The sequence below is a fragment of the Plecotus auritus genome (assembly GCF_963455305.1).
Source record: "Plecotus auritus genome assembly, chromosome: 8".
NCBI lineage: Eukaryota > Metazoa > Chordata > Mammalia > Chiroptera > Vespertilionidae > Plecotus > Plecotus auritus.
In genome coordinates, this window is record NC_137782.1 from 114,383,689 (window position 1) to 114,407,450 (window position 23,762).

The 23,762-nt window shown below is 49.7% G+C and overlaps 1 protein-coding gene across 1 annotated transcript in view; it reads left to right on the forward strand.

The window, feature by feature from the left end:
* LOC308257175 (F-box-like/WD repeat-containing protein TBL1X) overlaps nt 1–17,807 on the forward strand; it is a 33,500-nt gene extending 15,693 nt beyond the window's left edge. The window contains exons 2-12 of the mRNA XM_080686259.1: nt 1,442–1,583; nt 2,044–2,185; nt 3,523–3,586; nt 3,705–3,802; nt 6,285–6,345; nt 8,720–8,841; nt 10,098–10,172; nt 10,460–10,587; nt 12,666–12,831; nt 14,591–14,692; nt 15,237–17,807. Of these exons, the coding sequence (XP_080542385.1) occupies nt 1,442–1,583; nt 2,044–2,185; nt 3,523–3,586; nt 3,705–3,802; nt 6,285–6,345; nt 8,720–8,841; nt 10,098–10,172; nt 10,460–10,587; nt 12,666–12,831; nt 14,591–14,692; nt 15,237–15,263 (1,127 nt within the window). The 3' untranslated portion in view covers nt 15,264–17,807. The remainder of the gene's footprint in view (nt 1–1,441; nt 1,584–2,043; nt 2,186–3,522; nt 3,587–3,704; nt 3,803–6,284; nt 6,346–8,719; nt 8,842–10,097; nt 10,173–10,459; nt 10,588–12,665; nt 12,832–14,590; nt 14,693–15,236) is intronic.
* Nucleotides 17,808–23,762: the final 5,955 nt, after the last annotated feature.

Genomic DNA, 23,762 nt, shown 5'->3' on the forward strand with positions numbered 1-23,762 from the left:
TTGTCCCGAGGCCTGCACCTGTTTGCCCTCGGCTCCATGCTGCTGCCAGGCAGGCTGCGGCCAGACTGGGGTCCAAAGTCACATTTCTTTCTGAACGATGTCGTCTCTGTCCACTCGTGATCCTTCCCATGGCTGACAGACATTAGCCTGGACCTACTTATGGAGAATAGATAACTTCCTATTCCTCTGTCCAACTTGGAGTAAACATAACATATAGGGTGGGACAAAAGTAAGTTACAGTTGTTCCTTTGGAAAATAATACAATCTACACTAATAAAAGAGAAACAGGCAAATTACTGTCACTCCGCTATGCTACCAGCCAATCAGAGTGAGTATGCAAATTAACCTGAACACATGGTGGCAGCCCCGCCACTCCCGGCCTGTGGGGGTTGGAGAAGTCGGGCGCCAGTGCCTGAGGCTGGCTGCAGCCAGGGAGACAAAGAAGCTGCCTGCCCTGTGATCCCAGGCTGCAGCTAGCAGCAGACGCCTCACGTCTGCCTGCCCCATGTCCTGGGGGAGACAGAGAAACCTGGCCCCAGTGCCTGAGGCTGGGTGTGGCCCGGGAGACGAAGAAGCCACCTGTCCCATGATCCCAGGCCACAGCCAGCCAGAGAAGTCACCCACACTGCATCCCAGGGAAGACGGAGAAGCCGCCCACCCCGCAGTCCCAGGCGCCAGCACCTGCAGCTGGCTACAGCCTGGTAGACGGAGAAGCCGCCCACCCCACAGTCCCGGGCACCAGTACCTGCTGCTGGCTGTGGCCTGGGAGACGGAGAAGCCGCCCACCCCGCAGTCCCAGGCGCCAGCACTTGCGGCTGCAGCCCAGGCGAAGCCACCTGCCCACCATCCCCTGCGGCTGCAGCCGGCCTGGGCGCCTATGGCTGACCAGAGGGAGGGAAGCCCGGATCCCAGGTGCCTATGGTCAGATGGAGGAGGGAATCCTGGGTCCCGGATGTGGGGCCGAGGTAGAGGTGGTTAGGGGCAATCAAGCCAGCAGGGGAGCAGTTAGGGACAATCAGGGTGGCAGGCAGAAGAAGCTAGAGGCAATCAGGCAGCAGTTAGGAGCCAGCAGTTCTGGATTGTGAGAGGGATGTCCGACTGCCGGTTATCCCCTGAGGGGTCCCAGATTGGAGAGGGTGCAGGCCGGGCTGTGGGACACCTTCCCTCCCCACTCCCCCGTGCACGAATTTCGTGCACCGGGCCACTAGTATTAAATAATCATAAGAGGGTAAAGTTTTGCATATTCACAACTGTAAACCTACTTTTGTTCCTCCTTGTACTTATCAAATAAACTGGCGCATTTACTCAGTGACACAAGCCATGGCTTAGCTATACTTGTCAGAGGTGATATTATACAGAAAGGCTGTTTGTGAAAGCGAAGTGCCCAGTGACACCATTCTCCTGTGTTGCTCAGCCACGTGGCTTCTGTTTCCTCCCACAGAAAATCGTTTGGAGCCAATGGAAACCATGGAAGTAGATGGGGATGTTGAGGTCCCGCCCAACAAAGCCAGGGTTCTGCGGGGCCATGAGTCTGAGGTCTTCATCTGTGCCTGGAGCCCCATCAGCGACCTCCTGGCCTCTGGGTAAGGGTGTCAGCCTGGGGGTGCTCCAGGGCCAGGGGTCCGAGCTGCTCGCTCCCTCTCACCTGCCTGGGGCACCTTCCCAGGTGTGCAGACCGAGGCCTGGGGCACCCACGCTGCCTTCCCTAGAGTGCCTCCAATTGTGGTCAAACTGTAGAGAAGTCCTTGTGCCGTTTTCTCCCGGGGTGGGGACTAATGCCGGCATTTAAAATTAGTGCAGCAAAGATGGCGCGGAGAGAACCCCGCGAGAAAAGAGAAAACGACTTCCATGCATGGCTTTGGATTTATGGCAGGCCTGTCCCCCGGGTCCCTCCTGGTGCCCATGCCAGAGCATACTGGCCTGGAACCATCGCCTGTCTCTGCTCCTCGGTTGCGGGCACTGAAGCGGGTTGCAAGGTGGGAAAAAGGAGAAACCCGTGAGTGAGCGAGCAGAAAGCTGACTGCAGCACCTTTCCTTCTGCAGGTCCACAGATTCGACTGCACGGATCTGGAACCTGAATGGAAGCAGCAGTGGGGCGTCCACCCAGCTTGTGCTGCGGCACTGTATCCGGGAAAGGGGGCAGGACGTGCCCAGTAACAGAGACGTGACCTCGCTGGACTGGAACGTAAGCACGGCCGCCTCCCAGATGATTGTGTGTCAGGGCTGCCGCGTGGGTCTAGGGGTGCTGGTGTCGTGGGGGCTCCCTTCCCCAGCGCTAGCCAGGTTGTGTCAGGCAGACGGCTGGCTGCGTCCTCGGTGACCACTCACTCCCAGCATTAGCCCACGTCTTTGAGCAGCCAAGGAAACGTGACTGTCCATCTTGGTGTTTCTTTTAAAACATTCTTTTCAATCCTCACCTGAGGATGTTTATTGATTTTAACATAAGGGAGGGAGAGAGAGAGGGAGAAGTATCGATGTGAGAGAGAAACACCGATTGGTTGCTGATGGGGACAACCTGGGCATATGCCCTGACTGGGAATCGAACCCACAACCTTTTGGTATAGAAGACAATGCTCCTACCAACTGAGCCACACTGGCCAGGGCTCCGCCTTGGTATTTCAATTGACAGGTGGGACATAGCTCTTTATACCTTTCCTTGACGTTCTCTCTCGCTCTCGCTCTTTGAAGTGTTTCTGCACACTCTGTCATTTTGTCACAAACTCTGTTCTTTCCTGAACGATGTTCAAGGCTCACTAAAGTCTCCAGCGTGTCATAACTATTGGCTTGGTATTTGTTGTTGTTAATCTTCACCTGAGGCTTTTTTTCCATCGATTTTTTTTAGAGAGATTGGAAGGGAAGGAGGGAGAGAAAAACATCGATGTGAGAGAGACACATTCACTGGTTGCCTTCCGAACGCCTCCTGACCGGGGCTGGGGATCAAACCTGCAACTCAGGTACATGTCCTTGACCAAAAATCGAACCTGAGACCCTTCGGTGCCCAGGTCGATGCTCTAACCACCGAGAAACACTAACCAGGGCTTTTGTATGGTATTTTTAATTATGTCATTGGGGTGAATGGTTGAAACAGATTTTACATGCCCCTCCTCTCCTTGGTTGTAACACCTTACATGTTCATTTAAGAGGTGTGTGAGATGAGTAGTTAAATGGGGTTGGTGAGACTCAACTGGGGACTGATTTTTTAAAAATATATATATTTTTATTGACTTCAGAGAAGAAGGGAGAGGGAGAGATCAGTAAGAGAGAAGAGTCATTGATTGACTGCCTCCTGCATGCCCCCTACTGGGGACTGAGTCTGCAACCCGGGCATGAGCCCTAACTGGGAATCCAACCATGATCTCCTGGTTCATAGGTCAACTTTCAACCACTGAGCCACACTGGCTGGGCTGGGGACCGATTATTGATGCCAGAATGTCCTAGCCCTGGGGTAAGAGGTTTTCTTCGCTTTGTCAGAACTGTCCCTGCTAAGCTGTTTCTATTGGCCTGTTTCTTTCTGGCCCACAGAGCGATGGGACGCTGTTGGCAACAGGCTCCTATGATGGTTTTGCAAGAATCTGGATGGAAGACGGTGAGTCCTGCTGCCCTTGGGTTGGGGTAGGAGAAGAGCTCCTTTGGGGTGGAGTCACGGCGTGAACGGGCTGTGGCCTTGAAGTCAGCATGTTTGCTGTTTGTTTACTTGCACACAGGTAATCTGGCCAGAACCTTAGGCCAACGCAGAGGCCCCATCTTTGCCTTGAAATGGAACAAAAAGGGGAATTACATTGTGAGTGCTGGTGTGGACAAGGTGAGTACTTGCTTATAACACATCTTTGAACTGTAGATGCTTATTGGGGTTGAATCTCTAGTTAGTGTCGAGGTTCCTGTGAATCCTGAGGCTTTCTGCTTCCCCTCAAGAAATCAAGGCAGCGTGTGTGGTGCTTGTTGGTTTTCCTGGCTGTGACCTTGATGTTCATTTATAGCCCGTCATCTCTTTCATTTAAAATGTTTTTTAAAAAAATCTGTTTTTATTGATTTAAGAGAGGAAGGGAGAGGGACAGAGAGATAGAAATATCAATAAAGAAAGAAAATCATTGATCAGCTGCCTCCTGCACACCCCCTCCTGGGGATTGAGCCTGCAACCCAAGCATGTGCCCTGACTGGTAATCAAACCATAACCTCCTGGTTCAAGGTTGATGCTCAACAAATGAGCCACACCGGCCGGGCACCTGTCATGTCTTAATATGTCACACGCTCCACAGACCTTTGTGCAAAACATCCCCATTCAGTTAAGGTGCACAGTTCAGCGACAGCCACAAAGCCCAAAATATTGACCATCTGGCCCTTGGCAAAAATAACTTTGCTGAACTCCACACTCGAGTCTAACCCTCTATGTCACTGAATTGTGCATTCTCTCTGTCTCTCTCTCAAGCCAGTAAGCCCTTCATTCCAACTTGGCATCCTCATATCTATTACAAAAAGCTGAGATGCTGTGGTTGGCACACCACATAGAGGCTTTCCAGAAACTACCATCGAATTTTTGCCAAGGGCCCCTAATTCAGATGTTACCCACATACCACTGTGTCTTGTACGTGGATGATCATCATTACTGCTGATGCAGTTACTAAAATAATGTGTGGGGAATGACCAGTAACCTTACAAGCACTTTCCCCCTGTGTTGGCCCGTTTGGTGCTCCAGGATGGGAGACGGGCATGCAGAGCATGGACCCCAGGCCACAGAGGGCCTTGGGACTTGTCTAGGGCACACTGGTGTGGAATGGACGTGGGTTGGGAGGCAGGCCCTGGGTCCAGCCAGCAGTTACTGCCCTCTCATGGAATCCTAGCCAGCACTTTGCATCCTCACCGACTCAGAGCTACTTTTTTTGTATTCATTTCTGATTTTCTACCTGATGGTCAGTGTTCACTACCAGATGAGCCATTTGGTCAGTGAAAGTGCACATTTGAAATTCTGTCAGTCTTTGGGCCTTGCACTGTCTGCCTTTATTGGCCAGCCACGGCAAAGATAATAATGTTCAGAAAGTAATACCCAAGGAGGAAGTGTAATTTATGGGGATGCTGGCATTGAACTTCAGTGGGAGCTTAACCCGAAGGGGCTAAAGTATATTTCAGATTCTTAACAGTTCTTGCAGTTTTAGAAAAAAAAAAAAAATTTTCTGTCCACAGTATATTTAATGTAGACATCAACAAAATTACTGATGTAGTATGCGAAATTGCATCAGATTTGCGAGTTTATGTATTCTCTGCAGCACCTGATTTGTTTGTGAGTAAAAGTGTTAGCCCCACCAAACAACTGAATAAAAGATGTTCGTTGGTCTATAGCTGACCCAGAATGTGGAGAATCGGGTTCCAAAGGTGCTCACTGCTCCGAGTATTTCCTCTGAACATTTCTACAGTCAACGCTCCTTATAATTAGTTCTTCTTTAAACAAGAGCTTTATTGTCAGTGACAGGGAAGTGCACAGGTTCCAATTAAGTGAGTTAAGACATCATTCCAGAGGTTTCACTGAGCTGCCTCCGGTGCTTCCCTATCTTCCCAACATCGGTGGGTTCATAAGAACTCCTGTTTGTTTTCCAGGGAAATGGCCTTTCTCCCCTTATTTATAGGCCAGTGTGGCTCTGCTCTGCTTGCTATCCCCAATTCAGGGCGTGACCGATACACAGGACAATCTTCAGAAATGCCCATTTGTTCTTCAGCTCTTCATTCGGAAAAGTGCCAGAAAGATACTTAGATAAGCTTTATTATGAGTTTTTCAACTTGTAATGGGAGAGAGGGAATCCCCATCAATTTTTGTAGTTTTCCAATTATCAGTTACGGCTGCTATGTTTTGTGGAGTTCCCAACAACACACATGGCTCTCAAGACTGTTACATAAAATAAAACACTGGATTCCACAGACCTCGGCAAAGAAGACCGCCAAGTACCTCATTAACAGATATATACTGAACACATGTTGAAACAATATTTTAGCCATGCTAGAGTGAAATAAAATGTGTTGTTAAAAAGAAGTTTTATGGCTGCAGCAACCTTGGTTCATATTCGAGTCACGGCACCAAAGAATAAAAGGTAGTTTTAACAGATTCTTTTTTTCTCTTTTTAGAGTGCTTTCTAGAAAACAAAATTCCCCGCATGGCTCACATTCTGTGTTTATTGGGCAGTGCTGGTGTGAAAGGAGGCAGGGCTCACTGCCTTGTCTTGTGTGTTAAATTTTCTGAGGAAAAAACTTGTCCGGAGGAACAGTCACTAATGTTTCCTTTTGTTTGCGGGGCACAGACAGCAATAATTTGGGATGCCCACACGGGAGAAGCCAAACAGCAGTTTCTGTTTCATTCTGGTGAGTCTTCTGTTTTTGTTTTGTAATCTAATATGCTAAGTGTCCTTCCCTCCATCCGGGTAATGACATCACGTAGCAGTGACATCACGTAGCAACGCTGTTACGTAGCAACGCCCAACTTCCTCTCCCAGCGATGACTAGCCTCCTTACGGTTTCTTCAGCCCAGGAACATGACTTGCTTTATAGCTTGGTGGAAACACTTTACACTGTACCCAAATGTCTGTGAAGTGTTTTCCCGTGCCTCATCTCATTTGATCCTCACAGAAGTCCTGGAGTAGGTAGATAGGAGACTTGGTGGAATCCTATTTTCTTTTCATTAGCCGGAAAACAGAGATTTTAGAAAGCTTAGAAACTTGACCCAACTTAAAAGAAGTAAGAAATGGTGGACCTTGAAAATGACTTTAGGTTTTTCTCACTGCGCAGAATATAGTCAGACACTGCTGCAGTTAAATATGTTACCCTTTGTTCTCCCTTTGTGATCTACAATAATAATGTGCTTTGTGTTGATATTTACTGCTGTGTTGCTGACAATTACCTGAAAGAGAAGTTGGGGTGCTTCACTGGGCTGGAAAAAGTTTAGCTAAATCAGAAAGCAGGTCTAATTAAGCAAGTTTGTTCTATATCTATAAAAGGCTAAGTTGACTCGTGCATGTACAATACATATAACACTCTCGCTGGCACCAGTTGCACGCGTGTGTTTCCACCTATCAGTATCAATGGTGAATTTTGTTGACACTTCTATTATAGAGAAAGGGCGAATAGTGATATTAAAATATTTCTTCTAATTTCCTTTCCATGTGCACAAGTTCGTGCACCAGGCCACTAGTTTGGAAATAATAACACAGAGTCCCTGTGAAATGTCCCGGAATGTAATCTTGAATACTCTGAGGAATGTGTCCATGGAATTGAGCTGCAATCATGGTGAGCATTGCTCTTAGGCTTATAAGGTACAGATTCCCCAACATCAAAATGTTAAAAACACCACAAGGACTAATACCTAGACCAGAGTGGCCTCCTTTCTCTTGCCAGCCAAGGGGGGCTGTGTTGGGGGTCCCTGAGACCCCCCAGATCCGGCGAGTCACGGCTCAGGTTTATCACAGTGAAAGGACACAGCAAAATCAGCCACGAGGGAAAAGGTGGACAGGGCAAAATCCAGCACTTGCAGTGGTCTTCTGTGGACCCAGGGTCGGGGGGGCCGTCCCCCAGAATCAAGTTGCGACCGGCCATGCGGCAGGGCCTCCTCCGGGGAAGCTCCCTGCAGCCTGGGTGTGCAGGATGTTTGCTGGGGCTGGTCCTGCGGGCACTGTCTGCCTGCTCGTACCCAGATTGCAGACTCCTGGAAGGAAGCTGGCATAAACTATGTTGTTTGCAGCTGAGGTACAGAAGCTGCTCTTATCAATTTATGGAATAGTGGGAACCTTCCAGAAATCCAAGTCCCCAGACGTGGGCCAAGAGAGCAGGGTCAGCCCTCAGGTGGGGAGTCTTTCCCATAGAGAAGTGCAGCCACCACTGTGGCCCTAGCCACATCCATTTGTGTTTGTGGCCACAGCAGGCCACGTGGGGGCAGCCCGGGGTCCAGAGACTCCAGTTTTCCTCCTGATCTTCCCTCTTGCTCTGTGGGACTCAATTCTTCTGTGAGGGGCAGCCTCTTAACTTGAAACAAAGATAGCTGTGCACCTCCAGCAGGAGCGGACTGTCGGAGGACACCAGCGTGAGGGACAGATGCCACTTCCCGTCATGGGCAAGGTCTTCCTTATAGAGGGAACACTGAATGTGTGGGCTGAGCATGCACTGTTATGTCACATGTCCCTGAGCTGATGTTGACAAGCGGGCTGAGTGTCTTTCCTGATGGGCAGTTTGGGATGCCCGGTGATGGCTGAATGGGAGGGCTGAGCCCAAGAACTGCCCAGACGGCACAGTGCATCTCGGCATGTGGCGCAGGCTCCAAGCAGGGGGCGTGGGTCCTGGAGGGGTGGACTAGGAGGGAAGGTCCCAGCGAGGGCATGTCACCACTGTGTCAGAGCACAGACTCAGATCTGATACTCCGTCCAGAACGCCAGCAGCGTTGGAGGCAGTCACAGAGCGAGACCTGGCATGTCTTGGGTGCCTGTCCTCATAGTTTCCAGTCCACACCACATACATCTTTTATGGCCACTGGTGAGTTTTATCGTTGGTGTTGCTTTCATCTCACACCACTGATGGTGTGGACAGTGCTGAATGTATTGCGGAACATGTCTCCCCACCCGTAAGTGGGCACCTCTCCAAAGGCAGACAGCTTGGGAGCCCGACCTACGTGTGTGTTAGAATGCATGTAACATGATATTTACCATTGGTACATAGGACCCACACATCCTCCCTCTGTTCCTGCCCACAGCCCCCGTTCTCGATGTGGACTGGCAGAACAGCACGACCTTTGCCTCCTGTAGCACAGACAGGAGCATTCACGTCTGCAGGCTCGGCTGCGACCGCCCCGTGAAAACCTTCCAAGGACATGCAGTAAGTGCCAGGTCTGACGATGGGGCTCGGGTCCATGGGAAAGTTCTGGGAGGGGTGTCTCCTTTGTGCCTCTGGTTAAAAGATGCTGTGAGGCCTACTGACCCCTTGAATTCTTAAAGGATAGGAATATTTTTGCAGCATTATTTCCTATACCCTATTAAAATACAACTGATATTCTTTTAAGCAGATTTGTCACCTGCTTTTTGAATTTATTTTTTCCTCCTCTCTCCTACTCAGACCTCTGATTTCATTATGGCTCTCACCTCACTGTGTTCTTGGGGAGTGGGGGCATTAATAAAAAAGATGCTGTGCCTGCTGACCAGGTCTTTTGCAGCCCTTTGCTACTTGGGCTGTTGTAGTATCTCAGTGGTTGGATTAACCCAGGTATAAGAAGGCAGTGGGAAAAACACAGACCCTGAGATGAGCTAGATGCTGGATTTTGAAGGAAGTACTTAAAATAGCTATTAGACAAATGTGTGAGGACATAAAGGAAAGGATGCTCGTCATGAGTGAATAGATGGGGAATGTCAGCAGAGAAAAGAAAACTATGTTTTTTAAAAACAGTCAAATGGAAATCTGACAGCTGAGAGGTACAGTGTCTGAAATGAAAATTTAATGGGTGGGTTTAACAGCCGATTGAGGTTGCAGAAATAAGGCTAATGAACCTGAAGAGAAATAATAGAAATAGCCAGTTTTCTTGAATTTGTTGGAAAATGTCGACATTGGTTTTTAGAGAGAGTGAAGGGAGGGAGGGAGCAGAAGAGAGAGAGAGAAACATTGATGTGAGAGAGACACATCCATTGGTTACCTCCTGCATGCACCTCGACCAGGACAGGGAATCATCCTGCAACCCAGGTACGTGCCCTTGACTGGGAATCGAACCCGATACCCTTTGGTGCACAAGCTGGTGCTATAACCATTGGACAACACTGGCCAGGGTGAAAGTGATTTGCAATGTCACTCTTAAAACAGCGGGTTGTATTGGTTTTCTGTGCTGTGCTTATTGGATGTAAATGCAGTTGTGATTTTTTTCTTAGAGTTGTGGATGTGGGTGACAGCTTTGCATGGTATGTGGCCTTGCTTTTTACATAAATGAAAGGCAGAGTAAGAAACAGAGGGAAATGTGTGGGTCCTGGACTGGTCTTCCATACCCAGGGTAACTCAATAGTCTGCAGAGCTGATGGAGTGCTTCCCCCTCCACCCGCTTCTACTCACAGGCCTTTATTTCTTTGTAAAACCCTTTGCTCTCTTTCCAGAATGAGGTTAATGCCATCAAGTGGAATCCCTCTAGAATGTTGCTAGCGTCCTGCTCGGATGACAGTACATTAAAGGTAACCTGGAAGGATGGGCTGTTTGATCCCAGGCAGCCACACACCTTAGTGCGGGTCTGTGGTCACGGCTGCTCTGGGTGATGATTTTGTAACGAACACTCTTCCTGCTACTGGTGCTACTGGTGCTCCCAGGATTTTGCTCACCCCTCTGCCTGGTCAGTGACCCACCAGTCAGTGAGCTTCCCCAGGGCCCCAAACCTGAGGAACGCTCACAGAGTGACCGGTGCTGAACCGTTCCTGGCTGGAGAAAGAGCACCTGCTCACATTATGCCCAATGTGTTCTCTAGATCTGGAGCATGAAGCAGGACACGTGTGTCCATGACCTGCAGGCTCACAGCAAAGAGGTATATACCATAAAGTGGAGTCCGACCGGGCCAGCCACCAGCAACCCAAATGCCAACATCATGCTCGCAAGGTAAGTGGGGGACGGCCCACAACCTGGTCCCACTCGGCTCCCGAGAGCAGCCTTGCTCCCCGTGGCTGTAACAGTTATTTCATCAGAGGGAACGGAAAAGTTCTTTTGTAAAAGTTGTGGCCAGTAATGCGGCCAGTAGATGTTACTTGAACTCGGAGGGAATAGGAATGTGGCCAGTAAACGTTATTTGCTAAAGTGTGTTGTGAATGAGTTCACGTCCTTCCAAACTGTACAAGGAGTAGCTCCCCTGGACAGAGCCCATGAAACAGCGCTATGCAGCGTCGCTTGAGCCATGAAGTGACGCCCGAGTAACGGTGCAGATCCCTGTCACCACCGGGCTGGTGGGAAGGGTGGGTTATGCGTCCAGGCTTCCAGCATGTGGCTTTGTGAGGGTTTTCATTATGACAGACAAAGGAAGCAGAGTGCGCCATAGCCTTGGTTTACTTAGTCCAACTCAGAGCTGCAGGTGGCGTGAATTCTGAGTGGCAGTAAAGGGCTCCCCCCCGCTAGCCAGGGCTGACCGAGCCATACATATAGTGAACTCACCCTCCCCTCCCCAACCTCCCACCCCCCAGGCAGCAGATTCTTCGCAGAATTGGGGAGAGGGGATGTGGCCGCGGTGGGCAGCCCAGAACCACGTCATTTCAGGCTGCACTGAACAGAACTGTCTCGGCCAGTGCTCACAGGACTCCATGCAGGTCCTGGGTTTAATAAGAATGTCTAGACAGAAGCTGAGAGATTCTGAGGCAGGATATGCCCGCATCCTTTGGGGTCTGGGATCCATGGTGCACACAGTGAGGGGGTGTTCAGCTGGAGAAGACAGCATTTGGGAGGAACGTCTGGGTCCCAGGAAGCAGAGCAGGCTTCTGCAGCTGCAGAGAAGGGGTGGTGGGGACAGGTGGCAGGTGGCGGGTGGACAGTCCTGTGGATACGGAGGGACTCTCCATCTCTGCTGCGTGGCACAGGCCGGTCAGTCTCACAGCAGCAAGGATCCTTGTTGCTGAAAGTGCTCGGCCCAAGGCCGTTTCTTAGAAAACACTGGAAGGAGGAAGGAGTTCCTGCGTCAGCTGAGAGGCTGCTTGTCCTTTCAGTCAACAAGTGTGAAGGGGACAAAGCAGTGCCCAGTGAGTCCCCGTTTGGAGAGAGAGAACACCAAATAGCAGCTCTGTATGTGTTCTTTATGTCTGAAAAGAAAACTTGCAGCTCTCAGAATACGATTGCATATTTACATGTGATTGTATTTTAACTCCCATTGCATTAAAACTTGTGTTCACTTAATTTGCCATTTCCCCAAATATTTTGGTTGGTAACAATAAATGTTGTGTTTTTGTTTTTTCATTTTTTAAAATTGACTTCAGAGAGGAAGGTAGAGGGAGAGATAGAAACATCAATGATGAGAGAGAACCATTGATTGGCTGCCTTTTGCATGCCAATCACTGGGCATTGAGCCCATAACCCAGGCATGTACTCTGACCAGGAATCGAACTGGGACCTCCTGGTTCATAGGTCGATGCTCAACCACTGTGCCACACCAGCTGAGCTAAATGTGGTGTTTTAAATTTACTACATTTAAGAAAATGTAGTAAGTATTCTATAGACATATTTATCATCTGTGTCTATAGAAATTGCAGAAACAAATGAACATGAAATCAGTGTTTCCCAAAAAAAGAAGAAAGGAATTGTATAACAGTGGCTTTGTCGTCGAGGTATCTCAGCCACACTTTAGCGTGACGAAGTGTACCTGTTACTGTCACTGGAAATGTAAAAGCTGTGAAAGGAAAGCCACGCACGATGGATGTACGTCTAAGAGCAGTGGTCGGCAAGCTCATTAGTCAACAGAGCCAAATATCAACAGTACGATTGAAATTTCTTTTGAGAGCCAAATTTTTTAAACTTAAACTTCTAACGCCACTTCTTCAAAATAGACTCGCCCAGGCCGTGGTATTTTGTGGAAGAGCCACACTCAAGGGACCAAAGAGCCACATGTGGCTCGCAAGCCGCGGTTTGCCGACCACTGTCTTAGAGAAATAGAAGAAAGCTACCTGTGTGTATGGTGATGTTTCCTCCCTTCCTCCTAGTGCTTCGTTTGATTCCACTGTCCGGCTGTGGGACGTGGAGCGCGGCGTGTGCATCCACACGCTCACCAAACACCAGGAACCTGTCTACAGTGTCGCTTTCAGCCCCGATGGCAAGTACCTGGCCAGCGGCTCCTTTGACAAGTGTGTGCACATCTGGAATACTCAGGTAATCCCCTATTCCTTTCTCAGAGTAACTCCCACGTCAGGTTTTAGTGACCCAGGCTCAAAACCGTCGCTGGGGAGTTTGTGCTAAGTCACTTCTAAGTCCCTGGCATGAAACCCTCTACCTGCCTCATCCTTTTCTGGGGTCCCAGCTGTCATCTCAGACAGCTGTAACACAGTCCTCTTGTCTCCAGAGATGCTGCCCTCGAGGTACTAAGGTTGGGGCGACAGGTGTCATTCCATTTGTACTTTCCAGGGGCCCAGCTAAAGGGGTGGGGCCAGCCACTCCACATCATGTAGAATATCAGAGGGTACACAGGAATATGTTTGCTTTGTTGTGCCATTTTGATTTCTCTGATGAAAAATGTTTCTGTTTCTGTAGGAAAGGGTATGTCGGTATTGGGTTGTGCTGTTGGCAAACTAAAAGGAGACAGCATTTGAGTAAAGGTAGCCGTGGGTAACCCTGGCTGTACCTGAGGAATACGCATTCTGAATATAAAGAGTGGAAGTGGGTGGGAGATAGAGTAGGGAGTGTTATGTCGGTTCTCTAGCTGATGGAAGAGAAATTGTCGGAGCCATTGCAAACAGCCAGTGATCCAGTTTGTGTGACCTCAGGGTGGATTAAATGGCCTCCCCTCACCCCTTTTAATCTAATCTGCCTTCCAGCTTCCCTGTGGCTGGGTTGAAATTGAGGTGCATTTTAATTGAGTTCATGCCCCCTGTGGGAAAGGCTGGTAGTACATGAAGCAAGTGAACTGCCATTTGGTCCACAGAGACCTCAGGCTTCTCAGAATCTGCCTCAGATGGGCTACATCCTCTTAGAGAGGGAGAAATGAGGGTGTGCCCTATGTGGAACCAGCCTGCCACCACGCCTCACAGCCCAGATAGGCCAGGTGGAAAGCGCACAACCCATGAATACTGTGCAAGTGTCTTTCTTCATAGAAACAGTGACTGGTGGATTTGTAAAGTGACATCATAGAAAAATGACATTAGGTATTGCCCACGGTCAAAATCTCATCAAATTATGTCACTCCTTTTTTATAAACCACAAACCTCTTTGATCCTCCGTGAGGGGATGCCCTCTCTAAATACAAGTATGTATATAATACTAGAGGACCGGTGCACGGATTCGTGCACTGGTGGGGTCCCTCAGCCTGGCCTACGGGAATTGGGCTGAAACCGGCAGTCCGACATCCCCCAAGGGATCCTGGAGTGGGAGAGGGCACTCTGCAAAGTGCAAGAGGGCACTTGCTCGGCAGTTCCTGTGTTGAGCATCTGCCTCCTGGTGGTCAGTACGTGTCATAGCTACCGGCCAGTGGGCTGGTGGCCCAGTTACTTAGGCTTTTATATATATAGACTAGTGGCCCAGTGCACGAAATTTGTGCGGCGGTGGGGGGGGGTGGTGGCAGTGTCCCTCAGCCTGGTCTGCACCCTCTTCAATCTGGGATCCCTCTCGCAATCCAGGACTGCTGGCTCCTAACCGCTTGCCTGCCTGCCTGATAGCCCCTAACCACTTAGCCTGCCATCCTGCTCGCCCCCAACTGCCACCCCCCCCCCCCGCCGGCCTTCTTTCCCCCAACTGCCCTCCCTTCCTGGCCTGATCACCCCTAACCACCTCTGCCTCGGCCCTGCCACCATGGCTTTGTCCGGAAGGTCTCCTGGTCTAATTAGCATATTACCCTTTTATTCCTATAGATAGATTGTAGCCTTGCTCCCCCACAGTTCCCGCCCCCTTAGCTCCTGACCACTGCTTTGCTTTGCAGAGTGGGAGGCTCGTCCACAGCTACCGAGGCACTGGCAGCATCTTCGAGGTCTGCTGGAACGCCCGAGGGGACAAAGTGGGCACCAGCATGTCTGATGGCTCTGTAAGAACACCACAGTTTGCTGGGGGGGGGGGGGGGAGGCAAAAGGGGAAACCCAAGGCAGCTGATACCCAGGGTAGAGGCTGAGAACCTTGCTCCTGTCTCAGCCCCACATTTGTGTCCCCAGCCTGGACCCTCTGCTGATAAAGGTATGACCTGCATTCCACAGGTGTCCTGGGTCCGGGGGCCCTGTGATTCTGTGAGGCAGGGGGCGGTGGGAGGGCTGGTTGAGTGTCCTGTAGCCCCCATGTGTCCCAAAGGCCATGAGCACAGGCTTGAGTTGTCATCGGCCCTGCCTCTAGGTGTCTGGGCTGTGACACCTGCCCATGACCACTGCCTCTGCATTATTTTCAGGTTGGTCAGAGGCTCAGCCCCCCAGGTGTAGCCTGTTGTTACAGCTTCTCTGAATGTTCAGGACTGTGTGCCAATAAAACTTTATTTATAAAACATAGTGGGTGGGCCTTATTTGGTTCATGGGCCATGTAATTTGCCAACCTGGGTTCTGTGTGTTGTCTGAAGGTAACAGGGGCTCTCTGTTTCCTTGCAGGTGTGTGTTTTAGATCTGCGAAAGTAAACGGAATTGAAGGAAAGAGAAGAGAATTCTAACCCACCAGCAATTAGCATGGGGTGGAGGTGGGGTCGGGGGAGGGGAGGGGGGCATCCTATAGGCTCCAAAACTGCGCGGGCATGGTGTGTGGGCGTGGACTTCGAAGTCAGCTCCTACTGGGCCATGGGCGCCTGTATCTTTCCTAGTTCTCGTCAAAAAGTTTGAAACACACACAGTCGAATCAGAGGTGAGAGAGTGGTTTCTACCCGGGACATCGGTTTGGAAAGCGTGACGCCTCCAGTGGGATGGTCTGCGTTTGGTTCCCACCCAGACAGGCTCGGATGGCTGAGACTGGAGGGGGAGAAAAAAAGCAAAGGAGAAGAAAAGCGAAAAAGGCTACAATAACCTGAAAGGGGGTGGAAGAGCTCTCCCCTCGTGCTTGCTGTGTGTTGCCCTAACAATTCGGACACTGTGGTCGCCCTCGCCCAGGATGTTCAAAGCCCAGCCTGTGCCGCTGAAATGCGGGGCTTTGTGATCCTGGCACGCCCCATTTCGCACAACCTTCTTTGTCCACTGGCCTTTCTGTCGGTTGGAATCCTGTCAACTGGGCCTTCTGTCCACGATGGGGCCTGTTCCCCTTCCTCGTTGCCTGTCCCTCCACCTTTTTCCTCCATTCAGTGTGTCTTGATTTGCTGTTGATGCGACCTTGGGGACACAATGACAAAATCTTTGCCGGACAACTTTCTTGCCCCTCCCCTCTCCCCCTCCCCTGCTCCCCTTTATCATAGTTGTTTCAGATCGTAGGTCTTGAGGGCACTTTCAGCGCAAAATAAGTGCTTTATGTAGGAAGGCAAGGTAGGGGGACTTTTTACAGGAGGAAAAAAATGACTTAAAAAGAGCCTGGAGTATTTTTGGGGGAAAAATATTTTTTTGTTAAAACAATTTTAAAATCCTAAAAAGCCATCAGAGAGCTTTGTGTGGTTTCATATTTTAAAAGATTCTGGGGAGTGGGGGGGGGGGGCAGACTGTCGACGTGGTGGGATTTCCTCCGTGGAGGGAGAAGTCCCGCTCTTGGCTGGGGGACAATGTGGGATCTCCCCGGAAGTCCCCTCTATAGTCCTAGGAGGGAACTGAAGAAGGGTGCACTGTGACTCCCAGGAGCCTGCCCCAAACCAGTGGGTACTGAGGAAGCCATAGAAACAGACGGCTCGGCGCTCGGCTGTGTGGCCTGTTAGTGGCATCTTGTACATGGTCGGCCATTGCCTGGATCCGCTGGGCGGGCCTGGCACGGCTGACCCCTGGCAGGCAGGGACAGAAGTGAACGGGAAGGAAGGCCCTTGCATCCGCAGGGCGAGCTAAGGGTAGAGTGTCACCCGTCACCTCCACTGTCTCCATCTCTTCTTTCTCTGCCAGGAGACTAGATTTTCTTTTTTTAATGAACCTTTTTACTGTTTTTAAGAAATTAAACGAGTTTGCGTTTCTACGGGATTTTCCTTTCATTGGATGAGGTGGCCTTTGTGCTGTCAGCCCCGATGCTGACCTGGTTTTGAAAGGAGCAGTGGGAGAAGGGCCATCACTTTCCCCGGGCAGAGCAGGGACAGGAAGGCGGCTAGGCAGGTTCGGCCGCTGCGTCCCAGCTGCTAGACAAGATGCTATTCAGGGGCGGCGCCGGGCAGGTGAGCGCGACAGGAGAGACCTGTGACAACATCACCAGGCACCGTGGATCCGTGACTTCCTTGAGTCTGAGCCAGAGAAGTCCCCAAAGTGCTGTTTCCGAGTTGGGTGTGTAATTTGGGCTATTGATTGGCACTGTGCCAAGCGCAACATCTAGGAAGACCCCACTCTCATCTTCGAAGGCAGCCGACACCTGGACCACGTTGACCATTTCTGCGCTGAGAACATTAGGTTTGGAGCGCAGTGTGCGGAGGTGCAGACACCGTCTGACACCCCAACCCCCAACAGAAAAGTGTGCATCTCTGCAGAGCGTCGCTGCCCAGGGCCGTGCCCCCTGACTGTTTGCCCTCCTCACAGCTCTTAATGTAACGCCTACGTGTTAGTGACCAAACTTGGCCTTGATCTGAGCAGGCGGCCCAGCCCGAGGCTCCGGTGGTTTGCAGGGACCAGGGGCTGGCCCTGCACGGGGGAGGCGGGATGGCCAGGACCTCACGGCCGGGACGGGTTTCCTTCTGTCCTGAGATCCGTCAGGGGCGGGCGAGGTGCACTCTGTCCCACGTGAGGCCTACTTAGCTCTGGTTATGTTCCTCTTTTTAAACCTGTTGCACCCTTTTTTTTTTCCAAATCGTGTTTCTTGTCAAACGCAGACGCGTTCCTCCGCCCCTCCCTGGGGTTTTGAACTCTGGCTTCTGGGTGTGTATTGTCTGTCAGATGCGCCAGCCGCGCGTGGTTCCCGTCAGCGCCTCCCGACCTGTCCGCCCACGTGCACGTGTGTCGCCCACCCGCGCGCCCTCACACCCTGGACAAGAACCACCTTGCACTTCGTAGCCCATTTGCTTCGATAGAATCAATAGGCCCTGTTCAGGGTCTTGAATAAATGGCTCTATTTTGATGTGAGAGGATGTGGTAGGTGTGCTTTCTTCGTCCTGCTCTCCCACTGGGGCCCACGACACCCCGATGAGAAGACACGCGCGTTCTCCCCACAGGAGGGGACTCGAGTGCCTCTCCCGGGCCACTGCTGGCCGCGCCGTGGGACAGCGACAACGTCGGGGGCTTTGAGGGTGCTGTCCTCAGGGAATGTTTTCAAGTGTGTTCCTTTCCATGGCGGCATTTCCGCTGGCTGTCCATGTCAAAGTGAGCGAATGTCCTCCTGTCCCGGGGGTTTGGGAGAGTGGGTTCCGGGGTGAACGGGGGTAGTTTGCAGAAGTCGGGGTGCAGGGACGCTGGACCTGATTGTGCACCGCTACCCAGGCTGAGGAGCTCACTGCCAGCTGCCCCGTTGCCCTCCATGCGCTTTAGCCCGGGCAGGCGGGGCATCACTCTGCTGGTTAATGGGTGCCCCGCCCTGTGTCAGGGAGGCGGTTGTATCCGGGACACCGAGTCACAAAGCGGTCACGGTGTCACTTTCCTCCACGTGCAACTCGACCCTGTGTGGGAGCAACGCACGGGCTGGGCCATCCCTGCCTCTGTGAGCCCGGAGTTGTCTGGGGTGCAGCCCACTTTCTTTTTCTCTTTAGCCCATTGACCAAGCCCGTTCCCACGGGGTGGGTTCGGGGAGCCATTCCGAGCAGCCCAGCCCTGCTGCAAAAGCACAGCAGGCCTGGCAGGAAGTTGTAGTGAACTCGGAGCGGCAGGCAGAGCTCAGGACAGCGCCAGGGGTGGAGGCTGGGGGTGGGGGGAGCCTGTGCGGTGGGACTCAGGGCTTCAGCAATGATGCTGTAACAGGGCAACGGCTTCCGTGGGGAAGTGGATGGGGACACATGCCCTCAGGTAATGGGAACCTTCTCTGTAGTGACTTCAACACGCTTCCCTTTATCCCCTGAGCTTGGCTCCAGTGGATGTGTTGGTGGAATGTGGTCACCCACTGAATGGAGACGTTTTTGGTTCACTTCCCACATCTCTTGGCTGTCCCTGAAGGAGGTGGGGTTGTCCGTGTTCACACCTGCGGGGCTGGCTGTTGGTTACTGTGCACGGGCACCTGGGAGTCACTTTGTGAGCTGCATGGGAGGGAGGGGGAGCAGGAGGGGAGCAGGGGTGTACCTCTACAAAACGCTCAGAATGTGGCCAAATGGTCTCCCCCCAGTCTGGCTACTTTTTCTCTGAAGCATTTCATCCTCTTGGAAGGTAAGCAAGGCAGGAGGAGGGGCTCCACCTGCAGGAGGGCGTGAGGAGCCGGGGCAGGACAGGGTTCTTTGCAGAACTACACAGAAGCCTGAAGTTCCTGCTCTGGAAAATGGGGGCACTGAGTCGCCATCATCCTCACCCAAAAAACCACTCACAGGTCTGGCTGTGTGGTTAGAGCATCAACCCATGCACCAAGGGGTCTCCAGTTTGATTCCCAGTCAAGGGCACATACCAGGGTTGCAGGTTCACTCCCCGGCCATCAGGGTACATGTGGGAGGCAACCAATTGATGTGTCTCTGTCACATCAATGTCTCTCTCTCTCTCTCTCTCTCTCTCTCTCTCTCTCTCTCTCTGCCCCACCCCTCCCTTCAACTCTGTAAAAATCAATGGAAAAAATATCCTCTGGTGAGAATTGACAAAAAAAAAAAAAAAAGTACTTATGCAGTAATGCTCTATCATCGCTATAAAATAAAATTAACTTGAGCAGACTCATTCACAAGTCTTTTATGTTGTGACAAACTGACCAGTAAGTTAAAATGAACCGGAGCATCTTTCTACCCAGACTACACCCCAGCTACACCTCTGTCAACCCAAACTCCTGTGTGGGTCCCAGTTCCAGAAGCTCTTCAAGAGCTTCCCTCCGCAGTTACCCCTCAACCCATTATCGCTTTCATTGCCCTAAGCATCCAGCGGTTTCTAATACCTGCCATCTGAGCAACAACAAAACATCCCCTGCAGACAGCATCACTGGGAAGTTGCTGAAAACCAAGCACTCCCATTTATTCGTTTGTTTGCTCAATGACTGTCTCTTACTCACCAACTTGACTTGACACACCACGCCCACAATGCTCATGTGTGTGCCCAGTGCTTGGGCACAGCTCAGTGTCTGGAGTGGCCATGAGTAGTCACAGCCACTTGCTCATGGGCACTAGCTTCTAACTTACATCTAATTGGCTCTGCAGAGTCCTGTGCCTTCTTCCAACAGCAAGGGAAGCTGGGAAGGCGAGCAGCTAGTGTCTTTGCCCCTATAGTGGAGTGGAGCTGTGCTCCCTCAGGTAGGGGGTCCTCAAATAGAAGAGGCTGTTGATGCTGGGGGCAGACTGTCAATACAGAGATTAAGAATGCAGACACCCCCACATTCCTGTCCTATTGGGATCAGCTCCAAATGTAGAAATGTGCAGGCCTGGGCAGCATGATGACAGTGCCCTGGATCTGTCTGCGGCCACGCCACTCCAGAAGCACAAACCCAGAAGCTCCCTGCAGAGCTTCTGTACAGTGAAAGGGAGTCCTGGCTGTGTTCAAAGGTGTCACATGGCAGAGGTGTCTTCAATGTCCTCACAAAATACTCTTGCTTTGCTACAGACACATAGCTGGTTTACAACACCAATGCGTAGTACACTATTTCTGCCAAGACTATATATATATATGTAAATTTTCCAACTGATGGAAAGATAGAGACCTAGGCAATGATGTGAGCATAAATAAGATTCTATGGATTCCTGAGATTGAATTGCTCAGTATAGCTTGAAGACGCTGAATTCCTGATCAAAGCTGCCTCTTTGATGCACTCTTGTGCACAGAGAACATGCAGCCCCATGTGAGGACCAAAGGCTGAATTAATAAAACTGCCTCTTCTGCGCACTCTTGTGGTGCAAGAAGAATATGCAGCCTCATGTGGGGACTAAGGGCTGAATTCCTGATGGGAGCTGCCTCTCCTACGCCCTCTTGTGGTGCATGAAGAATATGCAGAGCATATTTGGGGTCAATGGCTCAATTTTGAAGCATGTTTTTAAAGATTGACATTTTCCGTTATAAAAACGAGCCTTAGCTGGTGTTGCTAAGTGGTTAGAGCTTCAGCCCTCAGATGAATAGTGTGCTGGTCCCCAGATTGAAGGGTCATAGGTTCAATTCCAGTCAAGGGCACATACCTTGGTTGCAGGCTCCATCCCTGGCCCCAGGTTGGGGCAAGTGCAGGAGATAGTCAATCGACGTGTGTCTCTCACATTGATGTTTGTCTTGCTTTCCCTCTCTCTCTCCCTTCCACTCTCTCTAAAAACCAGTGGAGCCCAGTTGTCATGGCTCAGTGATTGATCATCAACCTATGAACCAGCAAGTCATGGTTTGATTCCTGGTCAGGGAACATGCCCAGGTTGTGGGTTCAATCACCAGTGTGGGGCATGCAGGAGGCAGCCAGTCAGTGATTCTCTCTCAGTATTGATGTTTCTTCTTTCTGTCTTTCTCCCTCCCTCTCTGAAATCAATAAAAACTTATTTAAAAAACAATGGAAAAAATACCCTCGGGTGAGGATTACAAAAAAAGGGAAAAAGATGCACTCTTGAGTATTTTAAAATGTTGAAAGATTTAAAATTTCACCTTATAAACAAGTTGGAAGATATTTAAAAATTTCAAGAAAGAATAAGCAGTGGTCCACCCAGCAAAAATCATTGTTAACATCATAATGTGTTTCCTTCCAGTGTTTTCTCTGTCATTTTCATTTGTTTGATACAATCGGATCACTGTTTTTATTCAACTTTGTTAAAAGTGCTATAGTAATACACTATTTTAAAATGTAGACATGAAAAGAGTGATCCAAAGGGACGTAATAATTTCATATTCTCAGTGGTAGAGTCCATTAAATGTTTAAAGTCGTTGCCCTGGCTGTTTTTGCTCAGTGGTTACAGCACTTCTAAAACTAAGCTTTAAACATAATTAGAAATTACTCCAAAGATATCATTTTAGGTCAAATTCAATCCAGTCCCCTCCAAGTCCCTACTGGTAGGCAGTTAGCAGTATCTTATGGGTAGCCCAGGGGTTTTCTACATAAGAAAGTCCCCCTTTCCTTCAATACTTAATATTCATGAATTTATTTAAACTCCCCCTAAAATAATATATATTCTCAACCTGGACTCCTGGAGTAAAAACCCCTTCTGATTATTGCCAGGTGTTCAAGGTGAGACTGCATTTCATTTATTCTAAGGTCCCAGAGGAGAGGAGAGTTTGGAGCTAAGATGTATTAAAGAAAATAATGGCTGAAAAATATCCAAATCTGGCAGAAGACATAAGCTGCAGATTTAAGAAGTTGAACAACCTCAAACAAGATAAACCCAGGAAGTGCATACTAAGATATATCACAAACTTCAAAACTGAACACTAACATTTCAAAAGTAGCGAGAAAGAAACACCAGCTCTATTAACCAAAGGGAAACAATTCAAATGACAGAGGATTGTCATCAGAAACCAGAGAGGCCAGAAGAAAGTAGCATGACATTTGTCAAGTGACAAAAGAACTGCCAACCCAGAATTGTATGTCCAGTGAAAACATCCTTCAGGAGTGAGGGGGAAACCGAGACATTCTCAGGTAAAGAAAGAGTGAAAGAGTTCGCAGCCAGCAGGCCTACCTTTAAAGACAGGTTAAAGGAAGTTCTCTAAACAGGGGGACTGGATTAAAAAAAAGGAATCTCTGAACAACAGGAAGGAAGGAAGGACAATGGGAAGAGTAAAAATAAGGGGAGAACAACAGATTTTCTCTTGAGGGTTCTAAATTATGCTTGATCATTGAAACAAAAATTATAAAACTGTGTGATGTGGTTCTCGGTGTATGTATGGAAGGAAAATAGTTGAGATGATTGTATTATAAAGGAGAGACTGTAACGACAATTAAATGGAGGTGAGGTTTCTATTCGTGACTCAAACTGGAGTGGTGACACTAGCAGACTGTGGGGAGTTGTGTGTGTACAACACCCTGAGCAACCGGTAAACGCTGTACAGAGATCTTCTCCACAGCACTGCAGGTGATTCAGAGGGTCTGTGAGATTATGTCCAAGTAACACACCAAGGCTGGAAAAAGAAACAGATGAACAAAAAAGAGAAGAAATAAAGAGAGCTCCCCCAGCAGACTAACAATTTCAGATGTCTCTCTAGTATCTGCCTGCTTTCAGATGCTTTTCAGTGCCTTCAGACAGTTGCTTTTTGTACATCGCCTGGAATTTAGTTGTTCCAAGAGGTGCTTACTCAGCCAGCATTAGAAGTGCAGTCTTGTTAATCAGTTTTACAAAAATGCTTTTTATTTGGGACAAGGCTTAGATTTATTAAAGAAGCACTAAAGTCAATAGCATTAGTATTTGTTCTATAACTTCTCAATTTGGAAAGGTGATGTACATTGGTTTCATAAATTCTATTATTTTTATGTAATTGTTATTCAGGATGAAATTCCAATCTTTGCTTTATGTTCTCATATAAGAGAACAGGAGAGGGGTAGTGAAAAGTGTCAAACCAGATCCAAGGGAAAGAGAACATTCATCTTTTCTTGGCCACTGGCGACACCTGCTGGCTCATGCATGGCAGTGGCTGGTAGTGTGCAGAGTGGAAATGAGGGAGGGTCCCTGTAACATAAGTTTATTCATTGCCTTCCAGTTCAGATGGAGGGTCGGCACTTTTCTCGTGCCACGAGTTAGAAGTCTACCAGGATAAACAAAGCAAACCCACACCCCTTCAGAGCTGATCTGCTTTCAGTGTCCCCACCAAACTGTACATCAGCACCATGGACAGAGCCCGCTCTCCCTCACCAGCCACATCCAATCCATCACCAAATCCTGTTGGTTTTACCTCTCTCATTGCTACCTCCACCTCCCAAATCTAAGTCATCACCATCGTCTCTCACACGCCCACTATGTCCCATGTGCTTATACTAAATCATTAAATAACCCTCACACTGACCCTAATAGGTGT